Source organism: Fulvia fulva, chromosome 5 (genome assembly GCF_020509005.1).
Source record: "Fulvia fulva chromosome 5, complete sequence".
NCBI lineage: Eukaryota > Fungi > Ascomycota > Dothideomycetes > Mycosphaerellales > Mycosphaerellaceae > Fulvia > Fulvia fulva.
This window is the reverse complement of record NC_063016.1, coordinates 2,985,138-3,011,975: the sequence shown is the minus strand read 5'-3', so window position 1 is coordinate 3,011,975 and position 26,838 is coordinate 2,985,138. Positions and strand designations below refer to the sequence as shown.

General features: G+C 49.0%; 8 protein-coding genes across 8 annotated transcripts; 4 read left to right on the top strand and 4 right to left on the bottom strand.

The window, feature by feature from the left end:
• Positions 1 to 10,733: 10,733 nt before the first annotated feature.
• Positions 10,734 to 11,393, top strand: CLAFUR5_06047 (uncharacterized protein; the record flags this gene model as incomplete). The annotated part of the gene is made up of 1 exon (XM_047905195.1): positions 10,734 to 11,393. One exon carries the CDS (start codon positions 10,734 to 10,736, stop codon positions 11,391 to 11,393), a length of 660 nt encoding a protein of 219 aa, XP_047762694.1.
• Positions 11,394 to 12,310: 917 nt separating this feature from the next.
• Positions 12,311 to 13,918, bottom strand: CLAFUR5_06046 (uncharacterized protein; the record flags this gene model as incomplete). Its single annotated transcript, XM_047905194.1, has 2 exons — positions 12,311 to 12,876; positions 12,940 to 13,918. 2 exons carry the CDS (start codon positions 13,916 to 13,918, stop codon positions 12,311 to 12,313), a joined length of 1,545 nt encoding a protein of 514 aa, XP_047762693.1.
• A 764-nt stretch (positions 13,919 to 14,682) lies between these two features.
• CLAFUR5_06045 (Histone-lysine N-methyltransferase SET9) lies at positions 14,683 to 17,219 on the bottom strand (the record flags this gene model as incomplete). Its single annotated transcript, XM_047905193.1, has 2 exons — positions 14,683 to 17,052; positions 17,109 to 17,219. 2 exons carry the CDS (start codon positions 17,217 to 17,219, stop codon positions 14,683 to 14,685), a joined length of 2,481 nt encoding a protein of 826 aa, XP_047762707.1.
• A 596-nt stretch (positions 17,220 to 17,815) lies between these two features.
• Positions 17,816 to 18,297, top strand: CLAFUR5_06044 (54S ribosomal protein L38, mitochondrial; the record flags this gene model as incomplete). The annotated part of the gene is made up of 2 exons (XM_047905192.1): positions 17,816 to 17,830; positions 17,920 to 18,297. 2 exons carry the CDS (start codon positions 17,816 to 17,818, stop codon positions 18,295 to 18,297), a joined length of 393 nt encoding a protein of 130 aa, XP_047762692.1.
• A 531-nt stretch (positions 18,298 to 18,828) lies between these two features.
• Positions 18,829 to 19,701, bottom strand: CLAFUR5_06043 (DNA-directed RNA polymerase II subunit RPB9; the record flags this gene model as incomplete). Its single annotated transcript, XM_047905191.1, has 4 exons — positions 18,829 to 18,910; positions 18,963 to 19,052; positions 19,174 to 19,563; positions 19,613 to 19,701. 4 exons carry the CDS (start codon positions 19,699 to 19,701, stop codon positions 18,829 to 18,831), a joined length of 651 nt encoding a protein of 216 aa, XP_047762691.1.
• A 416-nt stretch (positions 19,702 to 20,117) lies between these two features.
• Positions 20,118 to 20,979, top strand: CLAFUR5_06042 (Peptidyl-prolyl cis-trans isomerase ssp-1; the record flags this gene model as incomplete). The annotated part of the gene is made up of 4 exons (XM_047905190.1): positions 20,118 to 20,120; positions 20,179 to 20,582; positions 20,704 to 20,820; positions 20,970 to 20,979. The coding sequence occupies 4 exons, from the start codon at positions 20,118 to 20,120 to the stop codon at positions 20,977 to 20,979; spliced, it is 534 nt and encodes a 177-aa protein (XP_047762690.1).
• Positions 20,980 to 22,037: 1,058 nt separating this feature from the next.
• On the top strand, positions 22,038 to 23,015 carry CLAFUR5_06041 (uncharacterized protein; the record flags this gene model as incomplete). The annotated part of the gene is made up of 1 exon (XM_047905189.1): positions 22,038 to 23,015. One exon carries the CDS (start codon positions 22,038 to 22,040, stop codon positions 23,013 to 23,015), a length of 978 nt encoding a protein of 325 aa, XP_047762689.1.
• A 494-nt stretch (positions 23,016 to 23,509) lies between these two features.
• CLAFUR5_06040 (uncharacterized protein) lies at positions 23,510 to 26,119 on the bottom strand (the record flags this gene model as incomplete). Its single annotated transcript, XM_047905188.1, has 2 exons — positions 23,510 to 25,984; positions 26,057 to 26,119. 2 exons carry the CDS (start codon positions 26,117 to 26,119, stop codon positions 23,510 to 23,512), a joined length of 2,538 nt encoding a protein of 845 aa, XP_047762705.1.
• Positions 26,120 to 26,838: the final 719 nt, after the last annotated feature.

The window sequence follows — 26,838 nt, the reverse complement described above, 5'->3', positions numbered from 1 at the left end:
TATAAAACGCGACGCGATAATTACGAATCGACTTACTATAAAGGTATACGACGCGTCTCGAACTATACTAGGGTATCGATTGAATAGACGACCTCCTCGGGGTGACTACGAGCCTAATTCGAAGAAGCTTATAGAGCTAGAAGAGAGGGTAATACTTAAGTATATACTCGAGCTAGATCTTAGAGGTTCCCCGCTATTAAAGGCTAGTATACGAGCAATAGCCGGTTTATTACTATAAGAGAAGGGTCTTAAGCCCGCTAGTCTTAATTAGACAGACAGGTTTATTAGGCGGCATCGTGAGCTAAAGGTTCGTATAACACGTAGATACGATTGTTAGCGAGTCCTAATAGAAGATCTAGACGTTGTCGAGAAGTAGTTCCTACTTATACGTAATATAAAGGAGAAGTATAGTATCCTTAACTAGGACACCTATAACTTCGACGAGATAGGGTTTATAATAGGTGTTATTACGTCTTAGAGCGTCGTTACGGGTTCAGAAAGGCGTAGTAGAAAGAGGAAGGTCGTTCAATAGGGCAATAGAGAGGGAGTAGAGAGATAGCGTATTAGATAGCTCTTATACGAAGCGAGATTAGTAAGCTACGTAAGTCTAACGAGGCCCTTATATAGCGGAAAGCACGAAAGCGCAAGTATATTTAGTCTAGAGGGTCTCTAACCTTTAATAAGGCGTCGCAATTGATACCTCTAGAGGATACTAGGAGGTAGGAAGTAAGTAGAGAGTCGCTAGATAGTATTCGGCTAGTACTAAGGCTACGGCGCTATAAGCGATATAGCGAGTCGGGGCATAACGTACGTACCTATTAAGTAGACTCGCTAGATAGCGAAGAATCTAAAGAGGAATTGTCCTCCTAGTAACGATTCTATAGCATGTCGTCGTGTTAAGATACCGTCGCAATTAAAGTAGAAGTAGTATAGTTCTTAGTAAAAGTAGCCCGCTCGGTAGTATAGCCCGCTCGGTAGTAAAGTACGTTATTATGTCTAAATAGCGAGCTCTATAGGGTATTTCGCGATCTTAATAGCCTACTAATCTTATTGTTAGCCTACTAATCTTAACTGAGGGTATAGATATCTAAGCTACTATATTTACTAACGTGTTTAGTATTATATAGATATAGTATATATATATATATAGAAGTTAGGACAGGTAATAGGGAACGAGGAAGGACTAATATAGTATTCGACGGTATATAGTAGAATAGCTTTCCGTTATAAAGGTATCTTATTCCCCAGGATTAAAGACGTAGTCTCTTATACCTATATAGGGGAATCTAGATCTCTAGCCTCTACTCCTTTCCCGACGCCTTAGCGGTTTTACCTACGTTTTACTATACGACGACGATCTCTATAGTAGTCTCGTACTAACGCTATACTAGTGTCTCGACTAATACGATATACCTACCGACCTATATTCGTAATACTTCTACTTAGGTCGTAAGGTAGGGAATAATTGTTCCTACTATACTAGCTATAGCTATCGTACGAAGGTCTAGAACTAGGGACCGGCTAGTAGTTTAGTTAAACTATCTATAACTATCTCCTTATAAGGGCGCGCGTACCGTAGGGTCCGAATAAGAGGGTTGTTATTCTACGAAGCTACGAAAGAGGAGCGCGAGGCGCGGCGAAGTTATAAAGTAAAGCTAAGCCGCACTAACCTAATACGGAAGGTCCGCGGTTCACCCGGGCCGACGTAGCTATAGTAAGGGGTCGCGGGCTACTCGTAATAGTACCCCCCCTCTTAAAACGTGTCTTAGTCCTCTAAGCGTTATCTATCTTATACGGCTACTTACCCGTACTACTCTATAACCGTACGAAAGTCTAGTTATCCTCTAATGCCTTTTTATCGTCTAGTAACATATCTATATCTAGTCTATCTATAACTAGCCTATCCGCGACCGGCTCCCTTCGAGAAATGCTTAGGGGGACCTAATTAGATAGAGCTACGAAGCCTATAGGCGTAGACAACTCCGGCCGGCTATAGTAAAAGTCTATAATAGCGGCGGATACGTGTTTAAATATGTTCTTAGCCGGTTACTAGGTCTTACTATCCTCCTTATTCTAATATCTAAGCTATTTCACCTTATACTAAGTGTCTACTTTGCGCTTCTACCCCTTCTTTACTTTACCTACTCGCTTACGGGTATATATATCTAAGATCTTCTCTACCTTATATATATAGGTGTTACGACTACATTAGCGACTATATCGGCTTCGGTAGTGTCGGGCTCGATAGTTATTAGCGGTAGTAGTACTAGATACTAGCCTTCGAGTAGTAGGAAGTCGGGATGATCGGCTCGCTAAAGTAACGAGGTATAAAAGTAGTTATCGAGTCCTACTATAGCGTCCGACAATCTTAGTTTATATAAGAACTTAGCTAGTATAACTTCTATAATCTAGTACGGGCTAGCGTATCTTCTATCGAGCTTCTTAGATAGTCGAGTCGTACGGATGTTCTTAGTACTTAGGTATACCTAGTCGCCTACTTTATAGTCTAGCGGGATGCTTCGGTAGCGGTTTACTACTTTAGCTTAGAGAGCTTATAATATCTATATATTTTCTTAAAGGTGCTTATAAAGGTCGTAAATCCGGCGTACGAAGGCTTTAGCCGATCGCGTATCTAGTCGCTAGAGAGTAGTCAGTCCTCTCTCTTTTCTAGCGCTTAGGTCTACGCGCTCTATAAACTTAGGGTTATAGCCTAAAGTAGCGTAGAATAGCAACATACTAGTAGTTTTAGAAAGGTAGTCATTAATCGCGAACTAAGCTAGACAAAGCTATTCTACCTAGTTATCTTATGCCTCGTTAGTAAATATACGGAGATACTATTCTATTACTTAGTTAGTACGTTCCGACTGTCTATTAGTTTCTAGGTAGTATAAAGAACTTAGCTTACGACTTATACGAAGTATCTTATAAAGTTTCTTCTAGAAGGTAGTAACCTATTGTTTACCACGGTCTAAAGTAATAGTATTAGGAAATCCGCGTCGAGAGAATATATACTTAAGGAAAAGTCTTGCCGTATTCTATATAGTTATCGCTCCGATCGGAATTAGCTCGACTTCCTTCGTTAGCCTATCTATTACGGTTATAATATTATTATAGGTTATACTATCGAGGGTACTATTAGGAAGTCCGACTACGAAGTCTACCGCAATATACCTCTAAGGTCGGTCCGGTACTAAAAGTAGGTATAATAATCTAGGTAGCTAGGAGTATAGAGATTTCGTTATACGGTATATACGGTAATTCGCGGTACATCTACGTACTAATCTTACTAAGCTAGGCCAATAGAATTCTCGTGCTACGAGTTTATAGGTTCGAGCTCGTCCTAGATGTCCTACTACTAGAGCGTTATAATTTATTTTAATAAGCCGAGTCCGTAGGGCCTAGTAATCGGGTACCTATAGGCTCTAACTATTGTACTAGTTTCGTATATATAACATATTACTATCTACCTTATAGTGCGTAGGGTATATCTTCGCCTTCTATAAGAGTAGAGGGATAGTACTATCTTTCCGTAGTATCTTGATTGCCGCCTTAAGTTCTTAGTCTAGGGCGTAAGTAGTCGTTATACGGTACTCGAGTTTAGCTTCGACTTCGGCTTTATTCGTAGTCTATACTTCCTAAGCTAGTACTAGCTATATTTATAGTACCTATTCTAGTTCTAGAATAAACTCGATTACTTTAGGATTTAGGGGAGTCGTCTCTTCTTCTTCGGGCGTATCTTTAATAGTAGCTCGTATAGAGTTGATCTTAAGGAATCGCTCTAGCGGAAGTAATGTCTAATACTAGTACTAATTTCTCGGATCGCGCGTATCTTCGATAGTAGCTCGTATAGAGTCGATCTTAAGGAATCGCTCTAGCGGAAGCAATGTCTAATACTAGTACTAATTTCTCGGATCGTCTACCCCCTACGGAAGGTCCTAGCTACGTCTCGTTAGGCTATCTAGCTTCGTTCCTTATATACCTAGGCGGTATATAATCTAGAAGTTGAATTATAATAGAAATTCTACCTATCGCGCTTATCGGCGATTTAGCTACTTCGTAGTCATAAAATATTCGAGGTTCTTATAGTCTATAATCACTTTGACTAGATCGCCGTCCTCGTCTACTTCGTAAGTAAGCTCCGGGCGCTACTCTTTGAATACTTTAATAATCGCGAGGAGTTCCTTATCGTAGATCTCGTAATTATACTCCTAGGGGCTTAGCTTCTTCGAATAGAAAGCTATAGGATGTAATACTCCCTACTCGTCGTATTGTAAGAGTATACCTATATTAATAAAGTCGAAGGAGTTAGTCTTAACGACGGTCTACCTACCCGGTATATAGTATACTAGTATACCCGCCTTACTAAACGCTACTTTTAACGCCTCGAATACCCTCTAGTAATCATTAGTCTAGTTAATTCAACGGTTCTTATAATTACTAGGCCTATCTGACTTCGTTAGGTTAGTTAATAGAGATGTAATACGAGAGAAGGCCTTAATAAACCTACGGTAGAAGTTCGCGAATCCTAGGAAGGCTTAGACATCCTTAAGATTAGTTAGTACTTCCTAGGTCTATATACATTCCAATTTCTCCGGGTCTATCTCGATGCCCTAGGGTATAATAATAAGGCCTAGATATTTTATACGTTCCTAGTAAAACTCGGACTTATCGATGTTAATAGTAAGCCCGGTATCTCGTAGCTTAATTAATACCTTTCGTACGTATTCGACGTATCGCTCTAGAGTGTCGCTAAAGATAAGGACGTTATCTATTAAATAGGTACGGGTAGATAGTAGCGGTATAGAGTAAGAGATCAATCTTTAACTAACTAATAGTACGAGTATATAGCAATATATTAGGAACTAATATGTTAATTGTGTTAGATGTCTATCTAAGCTAAAGGGGAGAGAAGGTATCTCCCTATAAGCTAAGTCATCGTAGATGCCTTAGACTACTAGATCACTTCCTAATTATTAACTCCCTTTAAGATACTACATCTTAACATTATCTAGATATACTAATACAAAGTCATCTAGATGTTCCTATAGAACCTTATTAATATATAACTAAAAGGTTACGGGTCCGTTATAGAGGCCGAACGGTAATACGAGACATTCGTATATACCGTAGCGTATTACGAAAGCTATTAGCTACTCGTGCCCTTCCGCGATACGTAACTTATTAAAGGCTACTATAATATCTAATTTCGTAAAGTACTTCTTTCCGTATATACGGTTAAGCGTTTCCTATATTAATAGAATATGATAGCGATTCTTAATAGTAATAGCGTTTAGCCTACGGTAGTTAATATATACTCGTAGCCCTCCTCTAGGCTTTCTTACTACTAATACCGGTGCCGGTAACTAGCTTGTTTTCTAACCGGCCTTACGTACCTTACCTTCTAAAGTCTATTTAAGTAACTATTTCTTAACGGCTTTATTCTCCTTCTCGGCTAGTCCGTATAGCTTTCGATATAGCGGTTCTTAAGGTCTACCGGGTTTGATATAAATCTCGTAGTCGATACCTAGTCGGTAAGGTAGGAGTCCCTTATAATCCTTTACTAAGAAAGTATCTACAATGTCGTAGTATATAGGCGGGAGCTTCTCTTTAGGATTGTAGTTAAACTGCTTGTTTAAGAACTGATCTAGGTTATTAGCTACTATCGCGCTTAGTTTGAGGCTATTATCGTTATTGTCGTTATCCTCGCGCCCCGTAGGTATAATATAGAAGCACTCGGCCCTAGGCCGGTACGCGTACATCTCCTATACGCGCTACGAGACTTCCTAGCAATCCACCTCTTTATCTACCTCTAGAGCGGACATATTTAGCTCCGCCCCTCCGACTATAAATCCTACTAATTCGCTAGTAAAGGGCTTTGGTCTATATTTTGTTTACTAGGTTCTACCGATATAGTTTAGAGATTATACTATTATCGATGTCTTATTATATAGATAGTGACCGAAGCAGTAGTTAGATCTAAACGCTACCTCGCTAGTTTCCTAGAAGATGTTCGGGTTATACGCGGAGAGCTACGGTAGTCTAAAGACGATGTTATATTCGAGGTCGGTAACGTAGTATAGTATTTACTCGTAATGACCGCCGATAACTACGTACGTCTATAAGGGCTATATATATGATCTGACGCGCTATAGCCGATCTATCTCCTAGTATTAATCGTCTATTGTTCGTCAAAGGGATTAAGGGGGTTATGTGTTTACGTATAAATTTCTAATTAAGAAATAGAGAGGTAGGGGCAGAATCTATAAGGCCGCAAGCCTTTTTATATTATATTATTACGGGTAATACTATATAAGGGTGTATAGCTAGTTATTATTTATCTAGTATATATACCGATATCTTAAGCTCCTTACTATAGTCCGTCTCTTATATTCTATATCTCTTAATCTTATACTCTTTCTATCTTAGAAATTTCGGTTACTAAGCGCTATCTACTACGCTTAGGTAGCGGTCGTACTATTTCTCTAATACTATAGGTCGGTAGTAAGGGAGCTAAGGTTCGGGTTAGCGTTCGCGTTGTTCCGTAGACGTAGAGGGCGGTAGTCGCCGTCGTAACTATATATTAGGTATTCGGTATTCGTTAATACGTACGAGCCTATACGGTAGCGGTAGTACTTACCCTACTTCTTAAGGTCCTTACGCTATTTACGGTTTAATAAAGGCAGGTTCTATAAGTGAACCGGTAGGTCCTCCTTCTTCTTCGTACCTACGTATTATAGTAGTCGCTAGACGATTATAGCGGTCGTACTAGTAGCTACGGCGCCTACGGTATTACTACCGCCCTATACGCCGTTATTGTTCGAATCAGGGTTACTACGTAGGCGCTCCTTCTATAGATATAGTCGGTCGGTCTCGTAGAAGCTCTTATCTAATACTATATATTCCTTAATAATATCCTATATGTCGTATAAGCGTCTATCTACTTCCCTATCGCCGAAAGTCTTAATAAAGTACTTACGGTTTAGGCGGTTACGAAATAGTATTAGCTTAATCTTGTCGGTCTACTCTATCTAAGCACGTAGCTTCGAGTAGCGAGCGTAGAAGGTAATAAAGGTCTCGCCCTACTCCTACTTATAGGTAGCAATATTAACTATAGCCTTAGTTCCTTCGTTACGGGTGCCGTACTAGCGCGTTATCTAATCTAGTAGTTCTTTACTAGTCTTGAACTCGTTAAATAATTATTATCTAGGTACGGGGATCCTCGGCTTAATACTTCTCTAAGGGTCACCCTATATCTATCTATATATAAAACGTAGGCCGTCTACCTTAGAGCGGAAAGTAGTTATAGTTAGCTTAAGAAGTACGCTACTATACTAACTATCGAAGTTAAGGTCGTTATCGTTCCTAAAGTACTTCGGGTTAGGTACGCCCTTACTAACCTCGATACCGCGTATTAGAGTACGGTTAATAGTAAATAGGCGTTCTAAAAGTTCGGTTAGGGGAGTCTATATACGGGTATTACGCGCTCGAGAGTCGCGACCGTTATTATTATTAGGTCGTAGACGGTTTCTATTACGTCCTCGGTCTTTATTACTATTACCGTTATTATTATCGTTACTACCGCCTCCGCTACCGCCGCCTCTACTAGTAGCTTTACGATACTTACGTATTAGCTACTCGAGTAAAGTCTCGCGTAGAGGTAAATAGGAGGGTCGGCGACTAGAGCGGCCCCTACCTCTATTCTATATAGTGTCTTTAGTAGCTTAGAGTCGAGTCTTTAGATCGTCAACCTCCTTCTATAGAGCCTAGTTCTTAGCTTCGGCATCCTATACCTTCTTCTTCTCCTTTTCGTAAATCTCGCTAAATTGCTTATATAGGTTATTAGCCTCCCTATACTTCTTCTCTACCTCTTATAACTTTACTAGGTTATATCCTTCTTACTCTTTAGGTCTACGGCTATCTTCTATATTATAGCCTCCTCGCTTCGTAGTATCTTATAGATACGGTTATACTCGGTATATAGCGTAGTATACTAGATGTTCTAGAGGTTATTAGCTCGCTCTATTATATCGAGTTATCTACCTTTAGTAATTGCTATATTTACTACCTATAGTACGAAGTCGTAGGTAGTCTTCGGGTACTAGGATACGAGGGTCGTAAGTTTGTCTAGTATAATATTCTAGTATTCGGATATAAGAATATACTCTACCTCGTCGAGTAATAGGTATACCTCGTCTAGGTCGCCGCCTAGGTTCTCTTCGAGCTTGAACTCGAATAGTTCTATAAAGTCAATCTTACTACCTTCTTCTCGCTCGAAGGCTTTCTAGTAAGCTTTATTAATTTCCTATTATAGCGCGATACCGGTGTCTACTATAACCCGCCGGTTATCGTCCTATATCTAACTCTAAGGAAAAGAGGAGAGGTCGGGGAAAAGAGATATACGCTACTTACCTTTGCTCTTAGGCTTTAGTAGCGGTAGTATACCGCCGTTCGTCTATAAAGTTATATTATCTAGGTTCGGGAGAGGCGTAACGATGCCTATTTCCTGACTATCTACGAGCGCTCGACTACCTACTAATAATGTCGCCGCGTTACGTTCTCTAGGTATTTACGCGCTATACGCCTTACCGTATTCTATATTCTAATACAACTCTACGCGTTCTTCGAGTTCTATAGTTCTATCTATTCCTATTGTTACGCGTCCCTTACCTAGATCCGCAATCTAGGTAGGGTAGTAGAACAAACTATAAGGGCGCGCGTACCGTAGGGTCTAAATAAGAGAGTTATTATTCTACGAAGCTACGAAAGAGGAGCGCGAGGCGCGGCGAAGTTATAAAGTAAAGCTAAGCCGCGCTAACCCGATACGGAAGGTCCGCGGTTCACCCGGGCCGACGTAGCTATAGTAAGGGGTCGCGGGCTACCTATAATACTATCTAATTAAGACTAGCGGGCTTAAGACCCTTCTCTTATAGTAATAAATCGGCTATTACTCGTATACTAGCCTTTAATAGCGGGAAACTTCTAAGATCTAGCTCGAGTATATATTTAAGTATTACCCTCTCTTCTAGCTCTATAAGCTTCTTCGAATTAGGCTCGTAGTCACCCCGAGGAGGTCGTCTATTCAATCGATACCCTAGTATAGTTCGAGACGCGTCGTATACCTTTATAGTAAGTCGATTCGTAATTATCGCGTCGCTTTTTATAGCCTGGACAGCTAAGGTCAGTTTAGCCTCGTTTGAAGACAATATACGCTATGATAGTAGTTGTATAGCTATATCTATAGAAGTGGTATAGTTCTTAGTAAAAGTGGCCCGCTCGGTAGTATAGCCCGCTCGGTAGTAAAGTACGTTAGAGATCTTCTTAAGCCTTAATATTCTTTATACGAAAGTTACGGTATTAAGGATACTAGTAGTAGTAGTAGTAGAAGAAGTAGATAGGGCCCTTCGGAGCGAGGGCTAGAAGAGTAGTATTTAAGGCCTACTATAAGGTAAATACTTTTATAACTTACCGCTAATATTATCTACGTAATACTACCTATTTTACGTAATACGTAATACTACCTCTTTTAAGTAATATCACCTCTTTTATACTAGCTCGAACCCCTTATACCGCTTTAAGTCGTATACGTCGCGCTTATCGATAGTATCGTAGCCTATAAGATAGTTATTACCCGTCTATTAATAGAATACTAACTTACTAGTCGGGCTTCTAGCTTACTAGCCGGGCTACCTATAGTAGGCTATATATACTTCGCTAACCTTAATCGAGTACTCGTAAGCTCGTACGTCGTTACGGCGTAAAGTTACGTAGTACTATCGTATCTATAATACTATAAGCTTAAGATAAAGCGTAAGGTTGTTAAAGCCTTAGGCTCTATTTAGATTAATTAACGACTAATAAGAAGACAGCTTAGTACTTCCCTTACGTAAATATAGTACGCTTACTATTACCTTTAGTACTACTACTTAAACTACGTTATAGACCTACGGTCGTAAGCTCCCTTCGGTACGACTAATATTCGAACGTAGCTTTAGGAAATAGTTTACTTTACTAATAACAACGCTAGGCTATTATATTACTATAGCTCGCTATAGTAGAGGTAGGTATAGGAGAGTATACTTCGTATATAGACCTTCTATTAACATTATACTAATAGTTAATTTACTATAAAGTCTATACTCTCTCTACTACTATTGCTAGTATTAGTAGTCTTAGAACAATAACAACAACAACAACAACAACAACAACAACAACAACAACAACAACAACAACAACAACAACAACAACAACAACAACAACAACAACAACAACAACAACAACAACAACAACAACAACAACAACAACAACAACAACAACAACAACAACAACAACAACAACAACAACAACAACAACAACAACAACAACAACAACAACAACAACAACAACAACAACAACAACAACAACAGGTCCCACTCAGTCCCATCAACGGCCTGACCCTCGATACCCTGCCACGCCTTGGCTTTGGAACTTGGAATCTCAACGAAGGCAACATCAGCGAAGCCGTTTCATACGCCATCCGTACTGGCTACCGACACATTGACTGTGCGGCAGCGTACGGCAATGAGCAAGAGGTTGGCAAAGGCATTCGCGATGGACTCCTCCGAACTGGCCTACAGCGAGAGGACATCTGGGTCACCAGCAAGCTATGGAACAACAAACACGACATCAATCAAGTCGAAGGCGCACTCGATGCTCCGCTCCACAAGCTAGGCCTGACTTACCTGGACCTCTACCACATGCATTGGCCAGTAGCCGACAAGCTATTCGGCGGCAAGGAGATTAACTACCGTGACGCATGGTCAGGCATGGTCCTGCTTAAACAAAAAGGCAAGACGAGACACATTGGTGTCTCGAACTTCTCGCCAGAACAGCTCGAGGATCTGTTGAACCACACCTCCACCCCACCTGAGGTGCACCAAATGGAGCTGCACCCATACCTCCAGCAAAACGAATGGATCGACTTCCACAAGACTCACAGCATCCACGTCACGGCCTACTCCCCACTCGGCGGCACAAACCCAGCCTACGACAAGAAGAGCAAAGACAAGAAAAATAAGAAAGACAAGCACGACGACCCAACCCCGCTCCTCAAGAGCAAGGTAATCCACAAGATCGCCAAGAAGCGCGACTGCACACCAGCGCAGGTTGTCCTGCAATGGGGCCTCCTCCGCGGCACGAGCGTGATCCCGAAGAGCGTGCACAAGAACTACATCAAGGAGAACTTCAAGGCAACGGAGTTTTCGTTGAAGGAGAAGGATATCGAGAAGATTGACAAGCTGGGGAAGTACCATCATAGGTATAACAACCCTAGTGGGAGCTGGGAGGTGCCGCTTTATGAGGGGTTGGAGGATCAGGATGGTGAGCACAAGGGGGCGAAATTTTGGCATGACAAGTAGGATGTTCCAGGCGAGGCAGTGCCGTAGGTATAAGATGGTGACAGCAGGATGTACTGTTGACGTGGCATAATACATAGGCACGGCACGCACCAGTGCCCTGGGACGATAGGCTCCTATGGCCCATTCAACTATCGATATTTGGTCTCGTATCTTCTCAACCCTACAGGTTTGGAGCATCACCAATAAGGCTATGAGTAGGACATAATCTCGCCACCAGAATAAGGGCACAACGTCGACGTTCCTTGTCAAGATTCCGAAGAATGAGTCTGGATGGCCCAATCGGTTTAGAGCTCCTCCTTCGTGGTGGTGTCATCTTCACGTAGAAGGCATGTATAGCCGCGCCCACAACCTCGGCATTTACCAGCACAACACCATCTGGGGTTACCGAAAGGCCCTGGGGATATACTGAGCCGGCTATGTCTTTGGACTCGGACCTGGTGTTACCTCCCGCCTTCAGAAATAAGTTAAACGAGAAAAGGTTGCCTACTGTGGGCTAGTGGTCGTCGTCGACCCATCGAAGTCTCACCAAACTCCTGGGTCGAGTTCGCCGTCGTCGCCAGTAAACGCAAGCGTAGGACCTACGTGCGCAGACAGCATGCAGTCTTCAAGGACGCGCTGCAGGAGTACGCAAAACACGTCAGCAAGGACATCTACTTCATGCAGTTCGAGCACAAGGGGACCCGTATCAGTGGTAACGACACCAAGACTGTGGAGCAGCTGAATATCAAGGACGGCGACGAGATCCGTATGCATGGAGGCTGACTTGAAACGTATATCTGGCCCATATTGACTAAGCCGATCAGGCATATGCTTCGGATCAAGATGAGCTAAGGAGACTTGGGTAAGGCAAGCCCGAGGCTGTACTACTAGAAGATATCCCCATTGCCCCTAATCCAAAGAACTCCATACATCATCCACTACCGTCCCGTATGATCCACAATCCCCTGTCCCGCATCCGCCTCATCTCTCCTATCCTCCACATCCCTCCCTTGACTCAGCTTACTCGTCTCCGGCACATACCCACCACTCATACCTCCCGTCGCAGTCCTCATCGAACTCGCTCCTGGACCTAGGCCGTCACCCATCGAAGACCTACCAAAGCCGCCCGCTCCGCCCATTTCGCCAAGCATCCCGCCACCATACTCGGCACCAGCATCCATCTGAGGGTCGACATTGATCTTAACGTTAGCTGCACTTGGACCCCCAACGTCGTCGAATCGATGGTGTCGGAAAGCGGTATTGGAGCGACCTAAACCGGGTCGTGGAAGGGGATCGGGATAAGGGGGTTGTGTATCGAGAGGTCTGCGGCTGAGGAGTGGAGAGTGCATGGCGCCGGACATGGTCTGTGGCATGGTATCTGCCATACTCATCGTATTGGGAGGGGCATGAGAAGCGAAGCGACTGGGCGTCGTACGTGGGAACACATCCCCTGCTCCTCGCGGACCATCGAAGGGACCACCAGGTCTAGGACGCGAAGGCATAGCTACAAGTCAAGACATCAGTCATTCGGCCGAAAAGGAGCTTGGGAAGGAGGATACGTACTCACCTCCACCATCCAACATATCCTCGTCTGGTCCACCTCTCCTTCCAAACCTTCCAGGCCCGGGACCATGATGAGGGTGAGAATCCCACGGCGTGCGTCTCTGCTCAGTATCAGAACAGAACGCATCGCCGTCATCGTATCGATCCTGCCACCTCTTCCTCCTATAAGGCCTCCGAGGCGGGACAGGCTCGTTATAATATCCTCCCTGGTTCTGAACATACGGACTCTGCATCGTCGGCGGGGGTCCTTGTTGCATGTTCCCCATCATGGCAGGATTGGGAGGGGCGTATGCCATAGGGTTCTGAGGCATCTGTTGTGGAGGCATCGCACCCATCTGTGGAGGCATTCCCATGCCCATCATAGGATTGACGCCACCCCTCATACTCTGCTGCGCCATCATTAGGGCGAGCTGGGGCATGATCTCTTGTAGGGTCTTGAGCATCGTGGCGCGATACTGATCTTTCTGACGGTCCTGCTCTGTGCCGAAGAGGACGCCCATATGTCTGTTGTACTCCCGGAATTTCTCCTCGAGGTCTTGTTGAAGGCGTTGGAATTCTTCCATTGATGGGTGTTGATGTTGATAGTGACCACTGCCTCTAGAACCATCTCCATTCGGTGGCATATTCGGCATCATGGGCATCATACCTGGCATTCCCATTCCCATCATTTGTGGATTCATGCCCATCCCGGGCATCATACCAGGATACATCGGTCCCATACCCATCGCTCCAACCCCACCACCCTCGCCAGGCGCCCATTTCCCCCGTCCCCGTTCTCTGTCATAATACTCCTTCATCACATCGCCCAACCTATCATAATCCCTAATGGTCCACTCCCTTGCGTCTCGAAACGGCCAGCCCGTTCCACCTGCCATCTGCGCCCCCATCCCTCCTCCCATCGCTCCATTGTTCATAACTCCAGGCCCACCTCCTCCATATGCTCCCATCCCACCACCCTGCATGAACTTTCCCATGACCTCCATCATATCATGGTACCGTTCCCTCCCATCACTTCGTCTATCGACATATACATACTTCTCTTTCCTGTGGTAGCCGCCATTACAGAAACAGCGCCCGTCGTGGCCGCCGTGGCAGATGCGAATGGCGTTGGAAGGCAGCGTGGTGTGGTAGTAGGAGGTTTGGGAGGGGATCACGCCCATCCTTGATCGTGCTGATCGAATGCAGGAAGCTCGAGGTTGAGACGATCAGATTGCGGGTACGATATGGAGATGAAAACTATCTGGAGGTGTGTAATGGAGGCTGGTAGTGTGGTAGGTTGGTGGTGGTGGGAACTACACAGAAGAGACGGTGTGGCGAAGCAAACAAGAGAGCATGCGTAGATCAGCAAGCTAGAATTAAGGGTCAGTTTTCAGAGGAGGGAAAACACATCACTTACCGCTTCTTGCAAGAAAGCAGACGGATAGGTGCATACATCGTCCCACACGGCCTCGGCGGAAGCGGAGCGTGGCAGCTAGTGTCACGTAGAGGGTGGTATCTCGAGTCTTCGAGGGCTTGGAGTAAATCATTATGCATTCAACATTCAATGTATCCATGCCCTTCACTATGATTGAGCAAGCCATGCGGTAATGCCTCAGTAATGCCAGCGCAACTTTCAGAGTACGCACTCGAGCGCGCCCTCCCTAGCCTCAATGCAATGCTGCCAACGCCGAATCGACCTCCATTGGAATGCGCCACGCGCTCTCCATTTCAAGAGGTCTATGCTGTGCTGTGGGCCCGACAATGTCACTCACATAGTCATCCTCGCAAGCTTTCTCCTGCTTTCACTTCGTCTTGGACTGCCCCTCAAACGACTTGCGCGATCTGGTTTCGACTCAGACTCTTGACTCTCCTGTCGGTCGGAGATCTCCTTCTCCTTCAACACTTCCGCCAGTGCTTTCTTGCCTTTCCTCTCGAAGCGCTCTTCTTCAGGGTCGATGAAGCGGTGGATCTGGCGGTGGTCAAGGATACGCTCTTCTTTGTCGTGTTTACCTTCCTTGTCGGTCTTGGGCCAGTAGTAGCCGTATAGCTTGCTGTGTCGTTCACACCTGGGGCAGGCGATGCGGGTTTGGTAGGCATCGGATTGCACGAAGAACTCGTCGCAGTTGCGACATTCTACCCAGCGGTGGTATGCGGTAGAGAGTAGAGCCTCGCAGAGATGGTAATCTCTCGGTATGCGCGCTTTGCCTCGTACAACCGATTCTTCAGCACCATCATCAGAGTCAATCACCTCAATACTTGTCACAGTCGCCTTTACTTCGGTCTGCGATCCGCGCGTGCTCTTGCGCCGCATCCCTCGATCGTGATCCGCGCTGTCTGGAGAGAGAAGCTGCGCATCACCTCGTCGCGCAGATCGCGTACGGGTCATGCTCGCCGTTGCTTCAGTGACTGTGACTTGCACCTTGCGAGAAGACGATCCTTCTTCTGCATCAGGACCAGTTGTCAGCATCTCACAGATACCTTGAGCGATGTTACCGCCAGTAAAGGTGTCCATAGATGTGGCACTAGACGCCTGCGAGGCAGAGGACGAATTATCGGTGTTCGCCGAAGATGGTGAGCTGTCATCCGCCACAGGATCAATGTCTTCAGGTCGTGGATACTTGCGTGGTCGTCCGCGCCCACGTTTCTTCGAAAGCTCTTCCCGCGGTGCTGGGGATGGCTGTATGCTGTACGGATCATCATCTGGCGAGTCGTTTGCGTTGACCACATTCCGCAAGTTGGAGAAGCTGCGTTCCTTCTTGACGGATGGGAGCTTACTTTTCGAAGATTGCGGTCCCAGCTCCACTCCGGAGCCCTGTCTGCTTCCTAAGGAGTCTGAGCTGTTCTTTCGAGAGATGTGTGCCTTCCCGAGGCGGGTGAATCTACCACGAGCGCCGCGCAAAGTCGTACGACCGTTTCTCATTTGTTCAAGATCATCATCCTCTTCGTAGTCCTCCATGTCCTCGTCTTCTTGTTCCGGAGGCGTCGGAGGTGCTATTGGTGGAGCTGGTGCAGGAGCTGGTAGTGTATTACGACGAAGTTTTTGGCGATCAGCAACACTGCCCAGCATCCGTAACACCTTGTCAAGTATCGGGTCTCTGCGATCGCCTGAGCTTAACTTGCCGATCTCTGCGAACGATCCTTGGTTTCGAGCAGGTCTGAAGGCTCGACCGAAGAGGTTGTTGCCCGTTCTCTCCGGCGCTGCAAGCTCATCTTCAGAGTCCATGTCGTCCTCCTGCTGAGCTTTAGCCGCCGCTGTTGCTTCGTCAAGTCTCGGATATTTTCTCGGTCGTCCTCGACCTCGCTTCAAGGATGGTCCTTCGCCATTAACTTTTTGCTCATCAGCGTCCTCGCGCTTTCGCTTCCGAGCAGGACTGGGATCTGGCACTCTTCGTCTTGCTGGCGCAGCTTGCTGCGAGACATCTTCATCAGACTCTTCCTCGCTGCTGCTCTCCTCGTGGATGATCTGACCGCGCGGATCCCAGCCATTCCGCAACTCATCCTCACACGTGCCACATAAACACTCACAATTGTCGATGCCAAAGTAGTCGTCGCCATATGTTACAGTAATCTCTTCGCCAACGTCGATATCTCTGCGCGCGACGATGTGAATTCCATGGGGACCGGTCGTGTTAAGGCCGGCATTGGATTTACAGTCGTGGTTCGCAAAGCGTGCTGGGCCAAGAAAGAGCGATGGTCGCTTCCGCCGACTGGACACAACAACACTGAAGTCTGTGCGTCCTTTCATCTCCTTTTCGTCTTGTTCGGACATCTCCACCTGAATCCCACTGAGATATTTGATCGGCTCGCCCTTCTTGATGTACCTTCTCGCGGTGACCGCCGCTTCTGCAGTCTCAATCGTATATCGATTCGTTGTTGTGACCTCGAACGGACAGTCTGGCAGATACATGTTCACGTACTTGCGCAGGTGGCGCTCAAAGTGTCCCTTCTCATCCTCGGTCTTGAGCATGTTTTTGAACCTCTTCAAACCAGGGAGGTTGAGCAGCCTCTCGTGCGCTTTTGCAGCGTCTTTATTTATGACCACATCTTCCTGCAGAATCTTGCACACGTCTTCCTGTTGTACGCCTCGGCTCGGGTGGAAGTTGGCTTTCAATTTGCGGATCGTTGACCAGAAGTAGACCTGAAAGTATGTCAGCGATCGATGCGGAAGGTGCGCATAGTATGCGATGGACGTACGCGATCAACCAGCGCATCAGTAATAACATCGTCGTAGTTGGCCAGTTGCGACAGAGTAAGACCGCCCTTCTTCTTCAGCGCCGTCTCAAGGTCGGCGGGTTGGTGTGGCATGATGATGATGTTGCTGTAGAGACCGACATGCAAATGCAACACTCCCAATCGCTAGCTCGCAAGACCAGAACGCCAGTATACCAGTAGAGTAAAGCAACAGGAGTATAAGGAGGAGGAGGAGGCGGCGGCGTCTGTTGCCCTTCCTTCAGAGCCGCATGCCAGGTGGTGCTTTGGGTGCTCCAGATTCCTTTATGAATTTTGTTTGGCAATGTTCCACATCGTGTCGGCGCTGTGCTGTCTTCTCTTTCAGCGTGCAAGTAACAAGCAAGACAAGGCTGGGAAAAAGGAAATACGGTATTGTGTATTGTGGTGTTTGGTCGGTGGTGGTGACAATAGGATTGCACGATTGGTACTCGGCCCAGCCACTTCTTTCGCATAGCGCATCACTTTCGTGTTGACGCGGAGCAGCCGAAAGTGCAAGGGGGAGATCCTCGCCGACCAGCCAATCGGAGGCTGCGATCTGACTTCGATACTAGGTACTGTATGTGCATGCGACATCTGTAGATCTACCCGGACATTGTCTATACACTGAACGACATCTCCTGGACAGCGTCTATCCGGTGGAGGAAGGCTGCGTGCCACACACATCGTTCATCATGATTCAACTGAAGGTATGCGCCCACCACACAGCACCACATGCAACCACCATCCACACCCACTCGAGGCTCATCTATACCATACCCAATGCTAACGACCCCAGACCATGGTCAATGTAATCGACAACTCCGGCGCCGCAATCGCCGAATGCGTCAAAGTCCTCCGCAGTAAACGCCACGCCCGCATCGGCGACCGCATAATCGTCGTGGTCCAAAAACAACGCTCCTTCGACTCCTCCCAAGCCCAACTCTCCGCCGCCAACAAAGTCCGCCGCGGCGACATCCGACACGCCGTCGTTGTCCGGACGAAGAAGAAGTACCAAAGACCCGATGGGAGCGTGGTGAACTTTGACGACAATGCGTGTGTGCTGATCAACAAGGGCGGAGAGCCGATTGGGACGAGACTGAATGGAGTGGTGGGGAAGGAGTTGGGGAACTTCAAGTGGAGTAAGATCTTGAGTTTGGCGCCGATGCATTTGTAGAGGGTGGAGGGAGAGGGAGGATGTGGAAGGGGAGGAAAGAAGCGGAAGAAACTGGAAAAGATTCGAGGGAGGAGGGGAACATGAAGCGAGCATAAGAGGAACGCAGTGAGACCTAGAGACATTCCGAGGCTCATGGGGAGGATGATGTCGGGCACGAGTTGTCCTGTATAAAGAAAGAAGCATGGGTTGCGATAGACGTATCGAGTCCAGGACGAAACGCCGTGTACGAAAAGACATGGGTTGTGTATAGGAACAGCATAGCGATGGAGTTCTGGCGCAGACGAGAGCTATCATGCAGAAAAATCATTCTGAGCTATCTTGGAGGCTACGGAGCCACAGTCTCAGGCTCTGAATTATACCTCTTCATCATACCAACCCAACGCCTCGCTAATAAAGACTAAGTCTGCTGACGAGCGGAGCTACCTGGTCCGCCCCATGCTGGGCTGTTCGCCGACTCCTGAAAAAATTGGTCGATTGGGGTAATTGGTGGCTTGCCCATGATCTCCTTCTCTTTCGCCTTGATTCTGGCGGCTAAGCTTTTTCCTGAACCATTCTATCGTCCAGTAGCCGTCGACCAGACATTCGAGCATCCGCAGCAGACGTAGAAGAGTTGCTACGTTATAATGTCAGCGTGAGTCCCCGCGGAAGATCATGTTGATACATACCATTCCAGTTTCAGCAGTGCGCTGTTGACTCTGGAAGAAGACGGCGTCGCGCGTCTGGCACTTTGCGCACTCGATGTCGGCGTGTGGGAGCTATAGTACCCATCTGTCAGCACCAGAGCTCAACAGATTTGACAAAGACAAGACGCAAAGCATGTATGTATGGGTATAGTCCTCCTCTTGCCTCCCTCATCTGCCTGCGCAAGACCCCGACAATGCGCGCTCCCTCTTCTCGGCGTCGACCAAGTCCTCCTTCTTCTCCTGATTCTTCTCAGCAGGATCGTCGACCTCGAGGGCGAGCATGCCGTCGGTGGGCTTTTCGCAGATCGGGCACAGAATCTCCTGTCCGCAGAGGGTGCACATCTCCGGCACGACGTCTTCGCCTTCGATATTCTCTACATCCTCCATCGCTGTATCGGAAGAGTCACCCACCGTAGGATCCTGAGCGACATCATCAATCTCGCCTTCGGTCTCTTTGATGTCGTCCTTCAAGGCGTTGCGCCAAATGCAAGATGCGGTTGCGGGCTCGCTGAACTGGCAGGTGCGGCAAGCGAACATGAGGGTGCTGTTGATGCGGTCCTCCTTTGGGTAGAGCATGTTCGAGCTGTGGTCGCGTTAGCCTGTCCCTAGATATCAGTGACTGTCGCACTCACCACTCGCGACAGAAGCGGAAGCTGATCTTCTTTGAGCCTTCCATCTTGTCCTCGGGGACCGGCGAGTTGTCCATGTCGTTGTTTGACATTTTCGCGTGACAGTACGGTGGTCGTAGTTGTGGTTGTGTAGAAGTGGTGAGGTTGCGTCGAAGTTCTGAAGATGGTGGTGACGGCAAGGGTGCGGGTGGTCCTCAAGAATCAAGATCGACGTCTTTTAGGTTCGCAAGGTTCGGCTCGCGTCCTCCGATAACCCCGCCAACGGCTTTGTCGCGTGGCCTTGAAGAATCGGTCTGTCTCTTTGCATTCGGGCAGCTGAAATCAGCAAACACGGGCGACGCAGATAAGAACAAGACGAGCGTACAGATCCAGACAAAGCTGCATTCACTCGCACGGCTGTATATACCGCATCGGTCGAGCTATCTCTGCGATCCAGTCAAGCCCTCTGCGCCCAACCCACGTCCGCCCATACCCCACAGATTCAGATTCAGATTCAGATTCAGCAACCATGGTGAGCGAGCCGCCTGGCGCTGTCTCTCCTGACATGTGATCTGACCAGACAAATGTAGGCTACAGGTCTGCCTGCCGGCTGGGAAGTCCGACACTCGAACAGCAAGAACTTGCCCTACTACTTCAACCCAGCGACCAAGGAGTCACGATGGGAGCCTCCGGCAAACACCGACAGCGAGACGCTCAAGCACTATATGGGCCAGTACCACACGGCTAACCAACGCCCAGACGGCGCAAACCAGGCGAATCTTGACGGCAAGATTCGATGCGCCCACCTCCTGGTCAAGCATGCCGGTTCGCGACGCCCGTCGTCGTGGCGCGAGGCAAACATTACTCGCTCCAAGGACGACGCAATGAACATTATCCGTCAGCACGAGAGCAGGATCAAGAGTGGCGAAACTAGCTTGGGCGACCTGGCTGTGACGGAGAGTGACTGCAGCTCTGCCAGGAAGCGAGGTGACCTGTAAGTTGATGTCCGCCAGCGATGCACTCCATTCGTTCGTACGACACGACACGACACGACGTCGTACCCACCCCGCTGTTGCACTCGTCCTACACGTTCAATCTACTGACAGTGTTCGAAGAGGTTTCTTTGGAAAAGGCGACATGCAAGTCGAGTTCGAGCAAGCATCATTTGGCCTCAAACCTGGTGAGGTATCACTGGTGATTGAGACGCAGTCTGGACTTCACATCATCGAAAGGTAAGTCTTGCAAAGTTCCGCCGGCACCGTCTTCACGTGGCACACAGCCGCGCGTTTCGACATACTCCTGTGCCTGGGCGCAGCCCTACAGCAGCATGCTTGCGGCGCAGCATTCCGGGATTTCATTGTTTCTAACGTGCTTTGTGCAGGCTGGAGTAGAGTCCGATGTGCCGACTTCTGACATGAATCGGGTGGCACCGCTTACCTGTGCAGACGCACGTGCATCCAACAGGCGTGCGCGAACAGTCTCGAGTCACAGAAAATATAGCATGGACAGAGCGAGTTCCAAGGCACTGCCCTGGTGACAGCAGTTGCAGTTGGGGTACAGCCCATAACAAAAAATGCCACGGCAGAGTAAGCAAGGCTTAAACGGCAAGCGATGGGTCAGCCACCGCTACCCAGCGTGCGAGCACTTTTCTTTGTGTCAAACGTCAATGCGTATCATCGTACAGTTTTACTTCGCGCCGCAGGGTATCGCTGTTGTAACTACACTTCTGTCACCTTCAGTGCATCCAAGTACAAGTACCTTCCGGATAATCTTGTGCCCTGTCGCTTCGGCTAGCATGCTTCGTAGGAATCAGCAGACAAACATCCAAGCGACACGGCCTTATCTTGCATGCGACGCAGTACTTGGTACACTCCGCAGGAAGCAGGCGACAGCAAAGCCACCGTGAATCCCGTCATTCACTCGCAATCATCTTAGCTTAGCATCAGTGCTAGATCGCCGCTAACAACCGCGATCAGCAGCAAATCGCTCGTGTGCATTTGGGCAAGGAACTGCTGTCGCATCACTGCGCGGCAAGGGTGACCTCACTGCCGGCGTCGAACGAGAAAGAATAACGCACAAGCTTTCCATCACGCGTCGCGGGTGTCACTTCTCGGGCTGCCCAGGTGCTCGCCTTCCACCCAGCACGGCACTCGAACACAAACCTAACATTAAAACCCCACACTCTTTCACCACTGGACCCAGTCGCTCCCTTGACATACCACACTCTGCTTGACAACATCCGACACCCACGTTCACTTTCTGCCCAAGACAAAGTTCAACTTAGACATACATACAACCACACCCGACTCGACTGCGCCTACCTCCCATCATCATCCTACCCATCAACACAACAAACGCCACGTATAGAAGCTACGCTGGCACCGTCAAGCGAGTTCCACAAAGCACCGACTCGACATCTCGTCGCCAAGATACGAGAACCACCTTAACCATGTCGACCACTTCCTCCCGAATCGGCCGCCAGCCAGTCTACCGCCGCCCGTCGTGGGCACACACCGAGGCATCGTACAAACACTACATGCGCAAGGACCTCGCCGCCGATCGCTCTCCAGGCGCTGATCACGGACTTGACACCTTCTCCTACGACGAGAGTCACCTGCCAGAGTGGAAGATGCCCACCGATCTCCACGGGCGCCTTCCTGAGAACCTCAAGTCTCAGGTCAACGAGTGGGAGTGTGCTGGCGCCGCCGTCTCCACCTCGCTCGAGCGTATACAGCAACTCGAGGACGAAGCCATCTACCGCGCATATCCTGAGAAGTCGAGTCGCCTGGCCTCGCTCTCTCGACAGGGCTCCATCCAGGGTTCTACTGGTCCAGGTGCCGAAACTCCACCAATGAGCTCGCCCATCTCACCGATCCCGGAGATGCCATCTTCTCTGCTTCCACTCGAGAAGATGTCGTTCGACACCTTACCGCAGCGCCGCCACATCATCGGCATGGAGTCGCCACCATTCACGCCGGCCGACAGCAATGCATGCACCACTCCCATCTTCAGTGGCATGGAGAAGAACATGCCGGCAGACGCCCATGCTCTCACTCGTCAGCTCTCACCCATCTCAATGAGAAGTCGTGCCGAGTCTACTTCCACCTGGGCCGAGTCGAGCGCTTCGGGCACCGCTCTCTTCGACGAGAATGCCTGGGAGACTTACCTAGGCACATTCAATGCCGAATTGGAGGACTTGCGCAAGTACTGCTGGGCTCGCTTCAAGGGTGCCGGTCACAAGATCGACCAGACTCGCACCGAGCTGGCTTACGAGAAGACCAACCACGCGCTGCTTGAGGACTTCAACAAGTGGTGGATGGAGACCAAGCCTAAGGTGGCCGAGTACGAGAAAAAGCAGCGCGAGTTGGAAGCGCCAACTCTAGAGCTTGTGCGTATGGAGCGCATGTCGCAGGGTCTGGCTGTCTAGGCCTCATCTTGCCATGATAGGACGACAGTCAAGGGAAGAACGGCAAGATAATGTTGATGAGACCAAGCTTTCCTTTGTACATGAGCCAGCATAGGACCAGGGCTTCTTTCAACGGCGTAACGGTCAGGAATACCATTGGCGATGGCGCTCGTGGAGTCAGTTTTGCTTGTAACCTAGAGAAAGATCTCACAATCAACGATGAGACCCAGAATAGAAGCCAACGCTGGTTGTTGGTCATTATGAACGCGTCGCACTTTTTTCTTGCTTCTATATCCATTTACCACGTCGTAGAGTACCATACCCTCTCAGCTATCAGTCCAACTGCCGTTCGAGTAGATGACAGCTCCGTAACCATGGTCTGATACATGTCGCGTGTTCCATCACTTTCCTGTGCTTATCTGTCGTCAATCTTTAGCACTGTTTCGCTCTCCCAGTTCATTCATCACATCGTCGCCATGACTCCTATCGCCCCTCACGCCGCTGTCCTCATCACATCACATCTTCCTAGTATGATTACTCGGAAACACGCCCACCCTTCCAGCATAAACCCCCACCGCCCAATCGGCATTCAAATCCTCGCACTCCCGAACTTCGGCATTCCGAGGAAACGCTAACTCGTCCCGGTTTTCTTCAGCAGGGAACCAGCTCCAGCCGGCAGTCCTCTTGCCGGTATTGCCTTGTGGCGATGGTGGCGGTGCGCTTCCTCCTCCCCCTGACATGGGCTCCTTGAGACGAAAGCCGCCTACTGGGTCTCGGGTGGAGGTGCGGACTTGACCTTGCGCTGTGGAAGAGAAGCCGATGATGGACATGCGGTGATTGTTGAGACAGCGGCGCCATCCGTTGGGACCGTTGGTGATGGATATTTTACCGGTGGCGACGAGGCTGTTGTAGCAGGTGTTGCAGATGTCGTAGTCGCCGTCGCTGCATTGGGTGCAATGGTACCGCGTGGCATTGCTTGGGATGTCGAGGGTGCAGATGTCGCAGGCTGTGATTGCGGGGACGTGGACGTAGCTGTGTTGTTTCAGATGTGGGAGTGGGAGGAATTGCAGGCGTGATGGGTCGCGGGAGGAGTCTGGGGGGAGTGTGCTGATGTGGGCGAGTGGGAGGAGAGGGTGTGTGCAGTGCTTTCCCTGGAGGACGCAGGCGTTGCAGAAGCCCCAGGCGCCGTCGAGACAAGTGGCGCAGTACCAGTAGTTTGTGTTGGCGTTGGTGAAGCAGGATTCGCAAAAGGCGCCTTCCTCGAGGCCGGTGGAGCTGGAGGTGTTTGAGCTTGGTGATAGAGTATCGGATGGGGCGACATGACGACGAGGTGTCAGGATGTGAGGGTAGTCGTAGCCTCTGGGGTATCCTTCCGGTGGCGCTTCACGTTGGTATTTTGACATGGCCACAAATCCGAAGCCGAACCAGTGGCGACAGCCTTGACTGCCACGGTAGCACTGAAGGCATAGGTTGAAGTTTCCATCGTCGCATTTCGAGCAGTTGTAGTGCAGCTTAGCCTCAATGTCGGGCTTGGCGCATCGCGAGCAGGAGAGTCGTGGCGCGTTCGAATGTAATTGCTCTGCTTGAACGGCTTCTGGAGCGAAGGCTGACTTTGATACTGCAGGCCTTACTGATGGCTGATGTGCTGTGGTCTGAGCTGGGACATGGTCATGATTCGCTGTGAGCGGCGCCTGGCTAGTGCTGGCAGCTGGTGGGTTTGTCTGCCTCCGATGTGGTAGGACCTGTGAGTCTCGGCTACCAGGCCTCACTGCGTCGTCGACAGTGCTTGATCCTAACGTCGAGGATCCTCGTACTCGCTGGACATCACTGCGGAGTCCTGAGGGATCAGTCGTGCTGCGAGCATTACTGGACGATGCTCTGGGCCTTGATCCCTGCATGTCGTCGGATCTTTGCCCTGGCGAAAGATCTGTGGCAGAACGAGCAGGCGGTGTACCTTCGGCTGTGTCGGACCTGGCTTCCGTTGAAGGCACTCTGCGGTGACTGGTAGAGCTGGCGGATCTTCGTTGATTGCGCTCCGCTCCTGCTCCTGTTTGCTCAAAAAGATGTGGTCGGCTGATGGGGGGTCGTGCCCGAGGCTCTCTTGCTTGCTGTTGTTGTGATTGCGAGGGATCCGCACGATGTTGCTCTCTAGCAGGACTTTCCGCGCGAACGTCTTGCGATTGTGAAGGTCGACCCTGCTGATCATCTCTCTCGCGATTCCTAGACCGCTCACGGTGTCTTTGCCGCCTTCGATATGCCTCCGCAATACGTTCAGTCAGTTCCTCTTCTTGAGCCGGAGTGAGGTTGTCCATGTCAATGCCATTCAGCAGGCCTTCTGAGTATATTGACTGCAGTATCTCCTCTTGCACATCCTCTGAGCTGATATCCGAGCCACTGAGCAGGCTGCGCAACGATGGCTGATGCTCGATCTGCCTATCTTCGACAGACTCTTGCCTAGTAGCCTGTCTTGCCACCCACCGGCTGGACTGTTGCTGCCGCCCAAGCTCCTCCGCTGTATGGCGAGACTGTGGACTTGCTCGTCGCTCTTGCCGCCGCCGCTGTCTGTCTCTGGTGGCTCTTTCCGCCCTCCGACGATCCGCACTTGGATCTACACTCGCCATGCTCAGCTCTCTGACTTCAGCGGTCAGCCTCTCATCCTCGCTGTCTTCCTCGTCGCGCGGTGTATGCACCGGAGGCAGCACATCGTCGCCAGGCTTGTAGTGCTTGCGCATCTCATCTTTCTCTTCCTCTGGCTTGATCCGATCCGGATTCGCCCTGAGATAGCCTTCCAGCAACGTGGACAGCCTCCAGTCGGCCTTGGTGGCTCGTACAGTCTCGCGACATGATGGGCAGGTATACGGGTGATTCGATCGCCCGCTGCTGATGGCCGATGCTCGCTGCCATGTGAACCATTCTTGCAGACAGCAGCCGCAGAAAGTGTGTAGACAGTCGAGCAGTGTCAGAGGTTGATAGAGGATGTCCGTGCAGATCTACGTCTCTTTGTTAGGTCGTGTGCCCAGTCGATGCTTCATGTCTACCAATGGACGCCATGACATGCTCACACTGCACGACAGCTCCTTCTCCAGATCTACGCCATTCGCTCCACTACTGCCTCCTTCTGCCATTCTCGTAGCCAATCTAGGGTGTTGCTCTTCCAGGAACGCGGTACAGCCTGCGTTTCAAGTTTCAAGCGCAGCTGTCAAGACAGGATGATCGCCAGTGGCTTGGGAGATGCGCTGTCAGCTGCACCACACATGACCACCAAGCCGGATCTCGCTGCAATACAGGAAGCAGCCAACAATGTCAACAGAGTTGGCGGGTGTAGTGAGACCTACCGAACGGCGAGTGCATAGTTCCTGCCCGCCTGGAGGAAAGTGGCGACACTGCAGCGGTACCTGAGGCCAACGATGCAGGAGCAGCAGACGTGCTGAGGTCTTGTTGCTTCGTTCTCAAGCCAGACCTCTGTACAAGACGACGCGCATCGCTACTGCTCGAGGGAGATGGAAGGGTTATGAAGGATCTCGTCTCAGCGTCTGACCATAAGTGTCGCCGTGTTCCTGCTGGTCGGATGGTAAACAGCCGACACCAGCATCAATGATCATGCCGACCATGTCTCACCGCCTTGGCGGTTGAATCGGACCGATCCCGCCTCACGATCCACCACCGTTCCTTCATCTTAATCTCACCATCCTGCCATCCTTATGTGTTTTCTCACCTCATCCTCCCGCCATCAAGCTCGACGGACGAACGTGCAGCTTACACACGCCTCTCGCTTGGTGACATTCGTGGCGGAGTCACTGGGCTGCATAATGAACCATTTCACAGCTATTTCTTTACCGCAAAC